Below are 16165 nucleotides of genomic sequence, written 5' to 3' on the forward strand. Positions count from 1 at the left end.
GCGTTGCCGAATTTCAGAATATATGTTCAGCCATCAATCACTTCTGCGTATGGAGTGATCCATACTCTCATAGTTCTCATGTTCTTTATTTGTTTGTTTTCTTCCTATATAGGTTACACGATGAATTTTTAAATTATTATTACATTATACTTTTAGCCTGACAATAGAAATCTAGCATGTCGCCGATTTGACAACGCTGATTTTTTTTCTATTTAAAATGCGAAACTACAAAAAGGTTATATATAGTTTGAGGACTGTCTCATTTCAAACATAGACAGAGATAATCATACTATCTTTGTCTTACTCTAGTACTAGCACCCAAAAGAAAAGGATGAGTATAGTTTGTATTGTTCTTATTTAATGACAAATTGGTTTAACCAACTGTAATTTGATAATATGGTGCGCTAGCTTCGACCCGTGACTTCATCTGCGTGGAAATATGATGATAATAATTATAGCTGGTCAACCAAATCTTGTCAGTAAAAAAAGGCGCGAAATTCAAATTTTCTATGGGATGATATCCCTTCGCGCCTACATTTTTCAAATTTGCCGCCTTTTTCTACTGTCAAGATCTGGTTGACCAAGTATATGTCCTTCCCCGGGCCTCAAATCTTGGGGAACGAAAATTTGATTATTTTTGCGCTACGACGTACGGTTTAGGAGATACAGCATTATAAAGTTTTTTTTTTGTTTTTTTTTTCTTTTTTGTTTTTTTTTTTATATTAATTAGGGGTTTCTTACAGAGGAATGAACATTCTATTATTTTTGCACTACGACGCACGGTTTAGGAGATACAACCCATAAACCTTTTTCATTCTTTTTTATTTTTTTCTTGTTTTTCGTGTTTTTTAAACATCATTTAAGGGTTTCAAAGGGGAACGAAAATTTGATTATTTTTGCGCTACGACGCACGGTTTAGGAGATACAGCATTATAAAGTTTTTTTTTTGTTTTTTTTTTCTTTTTTGTTTTTTTTTAATATTAATTAGGGGTTTCTTACAGAGGAATGAACATTCTATTATTTTTGCACTACGACGCACGGTTTAGGAGATACAACCCATAAACCTTTTTCATTCTTTTTTATTTTTTTCTTGTTTTTCGTGTTTTTTAAACATCATTTAAGGGTTTCAAAGGGGAACGAAAATTTGATTATTTTTGCGCTACGACGCACGGTTTAGGAGATACAGCATTATAAAGTTTTTATTTTGTTTATTTTTTATTTTTTTTGTGTTTTATTTTCAAATATTAATTAGGGGTTTCTTACAGAGGAATGAACATTTTAATATTTTCGCGCTCGGTTTAGAAGATACAACCCTATAAACATTTTTCTTTCTTTTTTTTTTCGTGTTTTTTAAATATTATAAGGGGTTTCAAAGGGGAACGAAAATTTGATTGTTTTTGCGCTACGACGCAAAGGACCTAATTATTGTTTATAAATCATCATCATCATCATTATATTTCCACGCAGATGAAGTCGCGGGTCGAAGCTAGCGCAAGGTGAACCAGGATCTATTGAGGGTGCGCCATGTTGCGGAATTTCACTGGAAATAATTTTTTCATACTACACTGAATTGTCACCCTATACATGAGAATAACAGCGCCCTCTTGACAATTATCATATATTACTGGTCAGGCTATACAGTCCGTTAACTCTAATGACCTTCGGATTTTAGAAAGATACTTACATCGGGTATCGGCGGTAACACGCGAAGGTGATACTGCTATTCTGCTTTCTTACTCACTCACAAAAAGTTTTAAACTTACCGCAAAAAGTTAGGGATACCTATTGTCTCAATGTAAAATAAGCCCTAATTTAATGACGTTATGCTTATTATTTGGTTGATGACTATATTGCTATTTGACTTTTTGTCATATTCTATATAAAATAGAATCAGAATTTGAAAGCAGAACGTCACACCGTCATTTACTACTTCTGGCTGAAATTATATAGAGTGGTAATAACAGTCACAATTTTTTTTGTAGGTAAGTAAGTATATTTTATAGTTTGTTATTTTATCTTTAGTTTTAATTCAAATTTACTTTAAAATAAAAGAATAAATTAAAACAATAATTTTAAATTTAATTTGTAAATATACAGTAAGTACTTAAAAGTCACATATTTTAATGAATTTAAATATTTACTTACCTACTAGTTATGGTGGTATTAACTACTCTATACAAGGTGGTACAAACCTCGATGTCCAAGATGTTGCGCCTATACAATAACTTTTTCGTAAACGGATTTGTCCCTAGTCAGTGGAAAGATATTGGTATTATCCCTATCCCAAAACCGGGCAGAGATCCAAGCCAAGTATCATCATTACGACCTATTTCTTTAATGTCGTGTGTATGCAAAATCTTCCACGCAATTATCAACCATAGAATCGAGTGGCTTCTAGAACGTAATAAGGTGTTCTCTGAAAATACTTTGGGGTTTAGGAAATGTAAATCATGTTTAGATAATTTGAGCATCCTGGTTACTAGGATTCAAATTGGCTTCTCAAAAGGTTTATCAACTTTAGGCTGCTTTTTAGATATTGACAGTGCTTACAATAATATTGATAATACTGTGCTAATCTCTACCCTGGACTCACTAAAAGTAGGACGTAGAGTTTGCAACTACCTTTGGAATTTTTTGAAGCATAGGGTCCTCAAAATTCAATTAGATGATCTAGTTATAGAAAGATCGACTGGTCGCGGTTTAGCCCAGGGGGACCCGCTATCCCCGTTACTTTTTAACATAGCCACTATGAAGATCTGTAAAACCCTTGAGAAGGAGATATTCATTTCTCAATATGCTGATGATTACGTTTTATATTGCCATTGTAAAAACCCTGCTGAGGGAGAAGTAAAAATCCAGCAGGCTTTAGATAAAATACATACCTTATTTTTAGACATAGGTCTAGAGATTTCTCAGAGTAAAAGTAAAATTTGTCTGTTTAAAAGGGGATTTAAAAAAGATAACATTTCTATTAAAATTAACAACAAAGCACTTGAAGTTGTGGATACCGTTAAATACTTGGGCCTTTGGCTTGACCGAGGCCTGCGATGGGGGAAACACATAAATGAAATCAAAATTAAAGTTACTAAATTTATAAATATATTTAAAGTTTTGGCGGGAGCGGGGTGGGGAGTGCACCAAGTCCACTTAAGACGACTGTACATTGCAATGATAAGAAGTAGGCTCGATTATGCTAGTTTTTTATACGGGAATAGCGCTAAAACTAATTTAGCTAGGTTAGACACACTTCAAAACACTTGCTTACGAATAATTGGAGGGTTTATAAAAAGTACACCTATCCATGTCATGGAATCAGAACTGACCGTACCTCCGTTAGCAATTCGGAGACAGTATCTTGCAGGGAAAATGTTGTTAAAATCTAAATCTCAAAGTACAAATTCCCTACCTGGTCTTCTGTCGGATTTAAAAAACTCTTTTGATAACCTTTACTGGCGTAACAAAACAAAACCGTTAATTGGACTTGTATTTAATGAGTTTAAGGACACCCCGGTATACTGTAGTAACCAGCTAGAAATGTTTTCACTCGATACCTGGGTTACTAATATAGATTTAAGTACTCATCTAGTATTAAATGTGGAGAAAATCGATAAAGCTAAACGTAAGTACGACGGATCTCAGTTACGAAGTATATGCAATTCAATGCTTACAGACACCTATCATGACTATTATAAGATATTTACAGATGGATCTAAAACAGATATTGGTAGTGGGGCAGCATTCCTAGATTGGCAAACCGGCGAAGTAATTAAACTACACATTATGGACAATATTTCGATAATGGCTATTGAAATGATTGCAATTGCAGAGTCACTTTCATATATTGACAGCATCAATAGTCACAATATGTTTGTAATTTTAACGGATTCTAAATGCACACTTCAACATTTGAACCGTTGTACTTACGTCTTTAGGGGCATTCCAGTGGCTTACACTATAATTCGTCTAGTACTTAAACTATGCGCTGCCAAAAAGAAAGTTATTTTTCAGTGGATCCCGTCCCACTGTGGTGTTGTGGGGAACGAGGTGGTGGATCGGTTGGCTAGGGAAGCAGCCGAAATGGGTGTTAAATGCCATAATACCCCTTGGTTCTCCGATGTTCTGTACAAGGTCAAAAATATGTGCTTTGACATGTGGTCTGAATATTTTGATGAAAGATCTCGCACAAAGGGTATATGGTATAAAACGATCCAACCCACACTTCCTCGTGCTCCATGGTTCTCTTTCTGTAGGATGAACAGGCAAGATTTAATTGTTGCTCTTAGATTGCGATCTGGCCACATTCCTTTAAATAGTTTCGCGTTTATGATGCGTAAAGTTGACTCGCCTAAATGTAACTTATGCGGAGTAGTTGAAGATGTGTTTCATATTTTAATGGAATGTCGCCGAGGTGCTGCACAGCGTCGTTTGCTCAATGTCAGGTGCTATGACCTCGGCAGAGTCAATAGCATCCTGGCATGTCCAGCCTCCGAAGAGGCTGGGCTTCTTTATAATATGGTCAAGGCCATCTTACAAATTAGAAATAGTGAAAGTTAGATTGTTGTAGTTTTTTTAGAGAGCCACTATGAGGGTGGCATTTGTAAAAACCCTCTATAAATAAATAAAGATTAAAAAAAAAAAAAAAAATTTTTTTAGATTCTTCACTACGTGGGCTATCAGATTACTAATTTGGGAACTTTCCACCTCGGTTCCTTTGACCGGCGACTCTGTCAAATTATGATGTTATTATGGTGTTAAGGTCCCTTTTTAGAGTTTTTCGTAAATAACTCTTGAACGGTGGCCCGTAGCAAAAAATGTTCTACTACATAAGTAATCCATATAAAATTTCCTACAAAAAAGATTCAGTACACTTTTTCGCTAGGATCAATGTTTTAAAATATATTAAAGTGGGAAAGTCACGTATAATTTATGCTAAGGTTGTTATTTTTTAGTTTTTCGTAAATAACTCGTAAACGGTAGCCCACAGCAAAAAATTATCTTTTACGTAAATAATCTATTTGAGATTTCTTATAAAATAAATGCTACTTTTTTCGCTAGGATCAACATTAAAAAATATATTTTCTATTTTCTATTACGCGATTACGTCCGATTTTACCCGAAAAACGAATTTCATTCTGAGAGTTAACGGACTGTAAGTATAGTTGGTCAAACCAATTTGTCATTAAATAAGAACAATACAAACTGTACTCATCCTTTTCTTTTGGGTGCTAGTACTAGAGTAAGACAAAGATAGTATGATTATCTCTGTCTATGTTTGAAATGAGAGAGTCCTTTGACAAACTACTTATATATAACCTTTTTGTAGTTTCGCATTTTAAATAGAAAAAAAATCAGCGATGTCAAATCGGCGACATGCTAGATTTTTATTGTCAGGCTAAAAGTATAATGTAATAATAATTTAAAAATTCATCGTGTAACCTATACATATAGGAAGAAAACAAACAAATAAAGAACATGAGAACTATGAGAGTATGGATCACTCCATACGCAGAAGTGATTGATGGCTGAGGCTGAACATATATTCTGAAATTCGGCAACGCTTTGAAGAAAAAATCCATTGACGCCTATTCTCCACAGATGACACGAGAAGAAATATTGTCTGAAACAAAACTGCAATGCTGATTTTATACGCAGATAGGTATCCAAAATTTACACTACCATCAGAAAAAAAGACGTTTGAGTTTATGGAGACTGGAGACATGACAGAAGATGCTGAAGAATATGTTGTCATGAAAGGAGCGGCAGTCCATTTAAATGTACATATGTTGGAATGACCTTCTACTGGTGTCAGCGAGCTTGCCGTGATGCCTTCACGAGCTAATCACAGCGGCGAATGACAAAATCATGGTTCCTACTGTGCGAAACATTTATGTGTATTGATTGAATCGAAGCTGTTGCCGGCCTAACTCCAATCTGTGGCTAAATGTTTTGGTGCTTGTAGTTTCTAAGTACTTATTCTGAATTAAATACTCTGATTGAAACATAATTAGATTGTTTTATTATTATTATTTATTTCTCTATTTTCACTTTATTGCACGAAACATAGGACGTTTTGCCAAATGGAATTCTCTACCAGTCAGGTGTAAGGCAAACAGAGATTGGTATTGGTATGTAGGATATAAAAGCGACCGTATGTCGAACAGCTAATCTGGTAGCTGGCAGTATACATCTTTCGTGCAGGTATATTATACTGTTAAATCGTACCTATGCTAAAAAAGTGACGAACTCAGAAAGTGACGAACTCAGAAAGTGACGTCCTCAGAAAGTGGCGTTCTCAGAATGTGACGTACTCAGAAAGTGACGTCCTCAGAAAGTGTCGTACTCAGAATGTGACGATCTCAGAAAGTGACAAAGTCAGAAAGTGACGAACTCAGAATGTGACGTCCTAAGAAAGTGACATACTCCGCCTGAACCGGCAGGGGGGGGGTCAAAAATGTCCAAAAATTGCGTTACGTAATACTTGAACGCTCCCTATACAGCTATTATGCCTGGTGGGGCAGTGCAGTAATGATGATAGATTAGGTACAAAAGTCACAATTATGCCAATTTGTAGCTATCCGTGGGAAATGCAGTTAAATTATGAATTTCCGCTCTACTGTAGTTGCTTATTAATTTGATGAATGCTGCAAATAAGCAACAGGCTTGAAAAACTAACCCGACTAAGGTTTCTTTGTAAATGTAAACCTTTTCATTCAAAGCTGGTTTAAAATGTAGTAAAGTCGGCCAACGTAGCTTTATCAAAATCGAAAATATCACGACACGACACGATGAATTCATCAGGACCATCATAAAAGCGAAAGTCAAAGGAAACAGGAAAAAGGGAAGCCAAGGGCAGTGCATTGATCAAGTGAACGAGAAAAAAAAACCTTTATTCACAAATCTTGCTTACAACTAATCACTACATCACTACATAGTATAAAACAAAGTCGCTTCCCGCTGTCTGTCTTTATGTATGCTTAGATCTTTAAAACTACGCAACGGATTTTGATGCGTTTTTTTTAATAGATAGAGTGATTCAAGAGGAAGGTTTATGTATAATTTGTTAACCCGTGCGAAGCCGGGGCGGGTCGCTAATTACATATATTTTTGTGTCGACCACAGAGTAGTTTGTTGGCCTCAAAGCGAACGTCGTGTCGCATCAGGCTGTCAAGGAAAAGGCTAAGGAAATAAATACATAGAGATATTAGAGATTGCTTCACCGACAAGGGCGCAGCTCTTAGTTTATGATGATGACCTTCAGCAAGGACCGGGAGCAGCAAGGACTTCAGCAGCAGCTATACCAATAACCAAATTATCCACTTAGGTCTTAAGAGCACATCAACGTGCACACTAGCGCCACTGCTAAATAATCGTGATTATTTAAATTTAACGAAAGATATTTAAAAAAGGGGGCCGCTACGTACTGTATCTTGTACCTTTTGAATAAATCAAACTATGTTGCTGGATTCGTCAATCTAATATGAACTCAAAACAAAAACGGCAGTTTTAATTTTGGACGCATAGATTGACGACTCCAGCAACATATAAACTAGTTTGATTTTGCAGTGGCGCTAATGTGTACGTTGATGGGCTCTTAACCTCCTAATGTGGGTAAGACATTACACCTAAGTCCCAGAGTAATTTTTTGCAGTTTTGAATTTTTTTAATGGACCTCGGTCTTAGAGCAGGTTACAAAAATCAATACAAAAAGTAGGTCTTGAGATATTTAGCGATGTGACAGACGGACAGATGAACAGAGTCGCACCATAAGGGTTCATTACCTTTTTGGTACGGAACCCTAAAAACCACAAGACTTGAATGATGGACATTATTCCGCAATTTTCCACAGATACAAAATGATTCAAGTACCACATCGCCGATTGATCGAGTCATGTGGATTGCTAATGGAATAGACGTAGCATAAGTACAGTCGCCATCAGATATATCGGAGCGGCCGAGGTGCTAAAAAATATCTGAACCCGACTCTAACGCCTTGACAATAGAGGCGTGTTTAGATATTTGTGAGCGCCTTGGAGCGCTCCGATGTATATGTTGGCGACTGTACCTTTAGCTGCAGAAGCCAAACAAGCCATTACAATGTGAATCTTCTTGCCTAGATGTTAAGATCTATACTGGTTTGGCACTTGATCGGTAAGCTTTAAGTATTATTTAGATACCTATGTGGCAATGGCAACATTCCTAAACCTTGAGTTGGTAAAAGCATAGTTCAATAACCTTTTAATCGTATGAATGAATGTAGGTACTCGTATAAGGGCCTATTGCATTGCACCAAACCATATATAATCATAATGAGGTCAAAAACCCACAGCTGGTTTTTGTCCTACTTTACCGCCCTAGTGCGTTAGCGCAATACGTGCCTTATGTCGAAAATTTAAAGGGCCATATGTATTGTAAAACGTTGTACAATACACGTGCGAAAAGGCAATTCGCAACGAGTGGCGATAAATTGAAACACGACCGAAGGGAGTATTTTAAATCGGCACGAGTTCCTACTTTTCGAACTTGTATCGTAAATATCGTAATAATGTACTATTATTATATTAGTAGGGATACTGAATACTACTATATATGTATCTACATTTCCTCTTTCCAACTTGTATAACTTTAAATACTGTTCATGAGGAAAACCACATTAAAATGTATTCGATAATTTAAATGACAACTTTGAGGGAAATTTGCCACGATATCCTTATAATATAAGCATATATTATTGGCTGTGACAGACAGAAAGTTGCGTTTTTTAGGGTTAACCGTTACTTAAAAGGAAAAAACAGGGCGCTTATCTCTAGTGTGTCCGTCTGTCTGTCTGTTACAGCCAATATGCTCCGAAACTAGAGTGTTTGAGTGGAAATTTGCTACAGTCGAGTATATATGTCAGTCGGTGAGACGGTGACCCAAAGCAAAGAAGGAAGTGTAACGTAAATTACGTATTTTAATTTACTTTTGTTTTTTAATTTTCTAAGTCTTCTTTCAAGTATCTTTGTCTAAGTACCCACAACACAAGCCTTATTGAGCTTACTATGTGACTTATATTAGTCAATTTGTGTAATAATTTTCTATAATATTTATTTATTTATACCATATCCTTGTTACAGAATCAAAATGGCGTCGCCCGCCATCTTGTTAACGTGAGCACCTGGCGCCATCTAGAAATGTACGATGCCGCGGATCAAATATGCGACCATCCTTCGGGTCCTGGTCATCCTGGGGCTGTTCTGCGTGTGGCTGCAGATCATGGTGTCCAGCGGGCTGGAGACGGACGGAGGTATGTTTTAAGAGGAAATTAGAAAGGAACAAAGAATATTGCGCGCTGCGCGAAACTTGCGACGGAAGATTTGGCGATCGCGCGGGTTTTAACGTTTTACCTCAAAACTGTGAATCCCTCGGCTTTGTCACTAGCTATTTTATACAAAAATATACTGCTATATGCTATGCAGGGCTATAAATAAAAATTAGACATGTTTTCGTGATTTGTGCCATTCTCTACCAAAAGGGTATTAATGTCGGTTGTCAATAAGATGCTATTTCCATATAGATTTAATTTGAAATCAACCTTATCGACAACCGCCAATACCTTTAGGTAGAAAAATGTCACATTTTTTCTATCGGGTCAACTTTAACTATAGTTTGTCAAAGGACTGTCTCATTTCAAACATAGACAGAGAGAATCATACTATCTTTGTCTTACACTAGTACTAGCACCTAAAAGAAAAGGATGGGTATTTTTTTTTTGTTTTTTTTTTTACTGCCAAATTGGTTTGACCAACTATAAATACCATATTCTATCTTTAGAAGCCTTCCCTATTAGAAACCTATATTCTCGTGGTATTTTGTGAGCAGATTCGATAAATACATATAGGTATTTTTTTAACGATTGTTTTTTATAAAAAAAATTTGGAAATCTTTCGAAATGGCGTAGCTATTGGAATAGGGATGATGACACATGTTGAATTTTATAACAAAATCTAGTAAAATAGATAGCAAACGAGCAATTTATCACAATAATGTGGATATTAAAATAAAATATTGAAAAATTACAAAATTACAGGACCTGAAAGTTTCAAAATTTAAGTTTTTTTTAACTTCCAAAAACGATAAAAGTAAGGGTACCATTCGATTCCTTACATTTCATCCAAAAAAATATTGTATAGCAACTATATACATAAACGCAATATTTCACCGACAAAAACGCAATTTTCTTGTTTTGTCCATACTACAAGATGGGCGATGACGTCACGGCCTCTGGCCGTTTTGTATAGGGCATTTCGCGAGTGAAGTGCGACTGTCGGACTTTGACTACAATTCTTCTGACTTTTGTGTTACTTTAATGCAATGGGTCCCATATAGACATTTAATCCTAAAAACAAACCCGATCGATTGATACCATAAAAAAAAATTAGTCATGTAGCCTATTCGCGAGGTCTACATCTCAGATCCACTAGTTTATTATTGTGATAGAATGTAGAATCACTAGAATCACATAACAGTTACTCAATGCTCTAGCATTGGATGAAATTAATGCGAACGGTGAACGCTTATAAATATTAATAGGTCTTTGTTTGTAAGGTTAACTGTTAACATGCATGGTTGTCACGGTGTACATGTATGTACATGAATGTCAATGTAGTTGTAGTGGCCCGATTCAACTTGTTTAATTGAGAGCACATATCCTATATGACGCTTAGAAAGACGCTTTGCACATAGATTTTCATATAGGATAATTCGCCAGTAACTGGCCACTGTTAGTAATTGAATAGAATTCATTTGGTGGCCAATGAATTCTATTCACCTATAAACAGAATTCATTTTAGTATAAGGTTTCAATAACTGGCCAGCCTTCAATAACTATTAGCCACCTTATACTAAAATGAATTCTGTTTATAGGTGAATAGAATTCATTGGCCACCAAATGAATTCTATACAGAATTCATTGTAGTATAAGGTGGCTATTAGTTATTGAAATCTGGCCAGTTATTGAAACCTTATACTAAAATTCTGTTTATAGGTATGTAGAAATCATTTTTAGATTAGGGTGGCCAGTTATTGGCCGGTGGCCAGTTACTGGCGAATTACCCTACATTCATTTTAAACATCAAACGAACCCCCTGGGACATTTTCCAATTAACCTGAACGTATTATACACGCCAATGAGAAAATGATTCACCATAATTACCACAGAACATATTAAAGAGGTTAGAACGGCTATCGCGCGCAGTTAGTATCGGAACCGGTGTCGCCGCTCGTTCCTCTCCACATTTCCACATTTCTCGCGCAACGGTAGTAAAAACTTGTGTGCCTGGTGAATGGATACGCCTCCTTTAGACAGATTTGATGTCTGGCTTCTTAATCTGAACGTTATTGTGGCGCAAAAGGCATGTTTACGTTTTTCGGTCAGCGCGGGCGAGTACTAGCATGCGAGCGTTTGCTTATAACCGGCGGCGACACGTACCCTGCTCGCATCGCCATTCTACTTGTTCTGTGATAATTACTGTGACACAATAACCTTGACGAGAATGTACGATACAATAGACAGACGGTGTATGTAAATATGTGCGTATGTAGTTATCTAGTTATGTACAGTGTACACAGACGGTACAGAAGTAGATAACGAAGATTCACTCTAACAAAACGCGTCTATTACGACAGATATGACCGCTAAGTGGCGCAAGCGCGAGCAGGCGTCCGTTCCGTAGCCGGTGCGCGGAAACTACTATGGCTAGACACCAAAATTGGTGTGGGCCGCATGTACTTATTGGTACTTGGAGCGACGCGGAGTGAGCCACGCCGACCTGACATCAAACCGATATTAGAACTAGCGACCCGCCCCGGCTTCGCACGGGTTACACAAAACCCTAACAAATTATGTACTGTAATAATTTTCTGTAATTTATCGTTTAATGAAATTTAATTTTCATGCTCCCGACTGTACCTATGCCAGCCTATACTTAACATGCATTTGTAACGTTTTTCTTTCAACTGTATGTTAAAAGTTTGAATAATTAACATAAATTGTCTCAAGGCCAACGAATATTGGCAAAATACTGTTATTGTTTCTTTAAGTAAGTGTCCTGTCAACCCTATTAGCTGGAGACTGGTAGAGAATGCCTTATGGCATTAAGTCCGCCTTTTGTACTATACAGTTTTTCTTTTGTGCAATGTAGATTAAATAAATACACACAGATGTGTCAGTATCCTTACCACGAGTTCGACACAGACATATTCGCTAGCGACTGCGTAAACTAACTCACAATGCATCTCCCTCTGACAACTACTGCCTTATTTTTACTATTATGTGAATTAGAGTCGGACCGCGCCAAGTTTTCCTGCCAAGTGCTACGTCAGGTATGGCGCACCCACTGACAATCCAACCTCTAGACTGAGCTTAGGCCAATTCTTTCATGAAACCGATGCTGCCAAAAATACGGGAGTGCGGGGGGACGAGGTGAGCGAATCCCGTGCCGTGATTGGTCCGTTCAAACACACGGATCAATCACGGGACGGGATTGACTCGAAGATGGAGTAACGCTACCGTATGTGTGGCAGAGGGGGTAGCGCGACTATGCTATGTCTAGAGGTTGGATTGTCTGTGGGCGCACCAGGCGCACCTAAGGGTATGCATTCACTGCCAAATCAGAGACTACACAGACACCGCATTATGAAGAGTTTACAAAGAGATCGAGGTCAGCACACATGGTGCAATTTTACTTATGAATTGCTATTCGGGCAGCACATCTAAGTTGTACAGTGTACTCAACACCATTTTAGAGTCTGTGCGGAAAGAGAAGAGTCGTAGAATGTATTGGATCCCATACATTTCACGACTCTTCTCTTTCGGCACAGACTCTAGTGTTTTTATTCTATACATATACGAGTATGAATACTTTGATTATGAAATGGAATAGTTGTAGGAATTTGAAATTGTAAATAATGAATCGCAGCATGACTTTTGTAATGTTAATAATTAATCTGATGTGTTATTTTTAATATTTTTGTCTTAATTTTATGTTGTAGTGCGACTATACTTCAAATTTTGCATGCTGCACCTTAGTGCTGCTTACAGGGTATGGTTAAACCACAGACAAGACATCCTCCAGACTAAGCATAGTAGCGCTACCCCCTCTGCCACAAATATACGGTAGTTTTACTCCAATTTCGAGTCAAAGTGTCTTTGTGTGACGTCCGTGTCTTTGAACGGACCAATCGCGGCACGGGACTCGCTCACCTCGTCCCCCGCACCCCAGTATTTTTGGCAGCATCGGTTTCATGAAATGATTGCTCTAAACTACGTCTAGAGGATTCCTAGTCTATGGGTTGAACTAACCACCTTTCAAGCACCTTTTTCTTTCAAAATTGGATACTAATTTTTGCATGTAGCATTACTTCAAAATGCAACTTTTTACTAATTTTAACATTAATCTACTAATTTTCAGGACCCACTTACGGAGTAGACGTAGATAGTGAAACGCTAGTAACTACTGCAAGAGGTTTTTTAATTTATTTATTTTCGTTTTTTTCTGTTCAATAATAGCATGGTGTTGGCACATTTACATACAAAGAGAAAGCTGGATTTATTTTACTGTATTTTTTATAAAAATGTATATACTATAACTTTTAAATGTCAGGAAAAGGACGTTATTGAATATTGTTTAATGTTGTTATTGTAAGTTTCTGTTCATATTTAATAAGTATTTATCTGCGAAGAAATTCTAAGGTGTATGTGAAGTCCCCGATTCATTTATTCATAATATATTATTATTAAAATATTAAAGGATAACAGAAAATCACGATTATTTTGCTTGTCGCATGTAATTTATAATATTGATAACCAAATTTGTGCAATTTTGGTGCTAAGAAAATGTGCTTTGTTTTTATACTAACTCCCACGAACTTTCATCACTGGCCTGTCAAGTCGCTCCACGACCACGCTAACTGCATGGCATTTTCAGTGACAAAGTGTCGCGATGTCATCACTAATATCAAATTTCTATGAAAATATGACGTCTATAATGACACTCTACACTTTGTTCTGTTCAAATCGGTGCAAAGTTAGCTTAAACGGACTCTTCCACAAATTTTCATCATTGTTAGCTCTCGTAACGCTTATATAGGCCTTAGCTAGGACTTATATAGGCTTATGTAGGCCTTAGCTGGGCCGTATATAGGTCATATAGGCCTTAGCTAGGCCTTATATAGGCTTATACAGACCTTAAATTAAATTAAATAAAAATTTAATTCATGCAAGACCTATATAAATAAGTGTTAGTAACAGGACTTAAATACTAATTTTCATTAAAACCTACCATGCAAAACAGTATACCTATATATTTAGAGCTAACATAATACAATACTTAGGCCTTATATAGGCTTATATAGGTCCTAGCTAGGCCTTATATAGGCTTATATAGGCCTTAGCTATCCCACAGGTTGAAAAAGTCTAACGTCATTGTCAACAAAGCAAATAATTAAAATTGTGCTTAATTAATTTTTCACCAACGTTTCATTTGTTTGGGTGCTGTCCTCCACACTAATGTATTTAGTCAAAATTAAACCTTATTGCAAATGTATAAGGTCCACCGATGATCATTAAAGTGTTGTTGTTCGTACAGCCAGCAGCAGAAGTTGCTAAGCGGGCGAGGTGTTCAAAATTACCTTGACACGCTCTTATTCCCTTAACAATAAAGTCGTGCCAAGATCATTTTGAACACCTGGCCCGCTTAGCAACTTCTGCTGCTGACTGTACAGTCGCCATCAGTTATATCCAACCGTTCGAGGTGCTCAAAAATATCTGAAGCACTCTAACGCCTTGGCAACAGAGGCGTAATTCAGATATTTGTAAGAACTTTGGCCGCTTCGATATATCTGGGGCCCGTTTCTCAAAAGCTTGTAACTTGTAATACAAGCGGATGTCACTTTTTGACAGCTTCAGTTAGAAAGGGACTTCCACTTGTATTACAAGTTACAAGCTTTTGAGAAATGGGCCCCTGATGACTGTACACACTGACAATCCAACCTCTAGACTGAGCTTAGGCCAATTCTTTCATGAAACCGATGCTACCAAAAATACGGGGGTGCGGGGGGACGCGGTGAGCGAATCCCGTGCCGTGATTGGTCCGTTCAAAGACACGGACCAATCACGGCACGGGATTGACTCGAAGATGGAGTAACGCTACCGTATGTGTGGCAGAGGGGGTAGCGCGACTATGCTATGTCTAGAGGTTGGATTGGCTGTGACTGTAATACATACATGAAAATAATTATACCTACATCTGTGCGTGATACATCTGTTTATGTCATCTCATGCTGTCCCTTTCTGTTTCCAGAAGAGCTGATGAACGGGAACGACACGTCGGAGCAGGTGCTGGCGCTGGTGCCACAGGAGCTTCATAAATATCTAACCGTCCATCCTAGGAACAATACTGGTAGGTATTTTACTTATTAGTGCTTTACAATAATGATTCAATATCTGGGAGACCGAGCTTTGCTCGGAAAACATATAAATACTCAAAAATGCGCGTTTTCCCAGAGATAAGACCTAGCTAGATCGATTTATCGCCCCCGATAATCCCCATATAGCAAATTTCGTCGAAATCGTTAGAGCCGTTTCCGAGATCCCCGAAATATATATGCGAAAAGTTTTTCGCAACTTGCCCGTGTGTAGTTTTGCCAAATAAACATATTTTTCTTCTTCCAGCAAACTCAACAGACCTGCCCAAGAACATAACAGAGATCCGCCGCGCCATAAAACGATACAACGACGCACAGACCATCTACAATGAGGACATCTACGGCCCCGTGCTCAACGATACCGTCATTATAGCCATACAGGTCAGTGATCACAACTGCAGATAGAGCATGTCATGTAAGGCCAAGATAAATCGAGATAAAGATAGTCAACAAACTTTCAGGGGATTAAAACATTTTTATAACACATACCATTGTATATTGTAGGTTATAAGTAAACTAAATACTTTTTTTGAGATGTTTCATGTAAAATATAATAATATGTGGTCTCGTAGGAACTCTTTTTATTCTCACAAAACTTCAAGCTATCCATTTATTTTGTTAAACAGTTTTTGAACCATGTATTTTAGAACATTGTGCAAATGTGCACTCTTAACCTTTTGGACGCCAATGACCGATATATCCG

General features: G+C 37.2%; 1 protein-coding gene across 1 annotated transcript in view; it reads left to right on the forward strand.

Annotated features, from left to right (window-relative positions):
* LOC134660271 (alpha-1,6-mannosyl-glycoprotein 2-beta-N-acetylglucosaminyltransferase-like) overlaps positions 1–16165 on the forward strand; it is a 59806-nt gene that overhangs the window by 11612 nt on the left and 32029 nt on the right. Inside the window, exons 2-4 of the mRNA XM_063516015.1 lie at positions 9114–9283; positions 15339–15437; positions 15710–15843. Coding sequence (XP_063372085.1) covers positions 9178–9283; positions 15339–15437; positions 15710–15843 — 339 coding nt within the window. The 5' untranslated portion in view covers positions 9114–9177. The remainder of the gene's footprint in view (positions 1–9113; positions 9284–15338; positions 15438–15709; positions 15844–16165) is intronic.

The sequence above is a fragment of the Cydia amplana genome, chromosome 26 (genome assembly GCF_948474715.1).
Source record: "Cydia amplana chromosome 26, ilCydAmpl1.1, whole genome shotgun sequence".
In the NCBI taxonomy this organism is placed as follows: Eukaryota; Metazoa; Arthropoda; class Insecta; order Lepidoptera; family Tortricidae; genus Cydia; species Cydia amplana.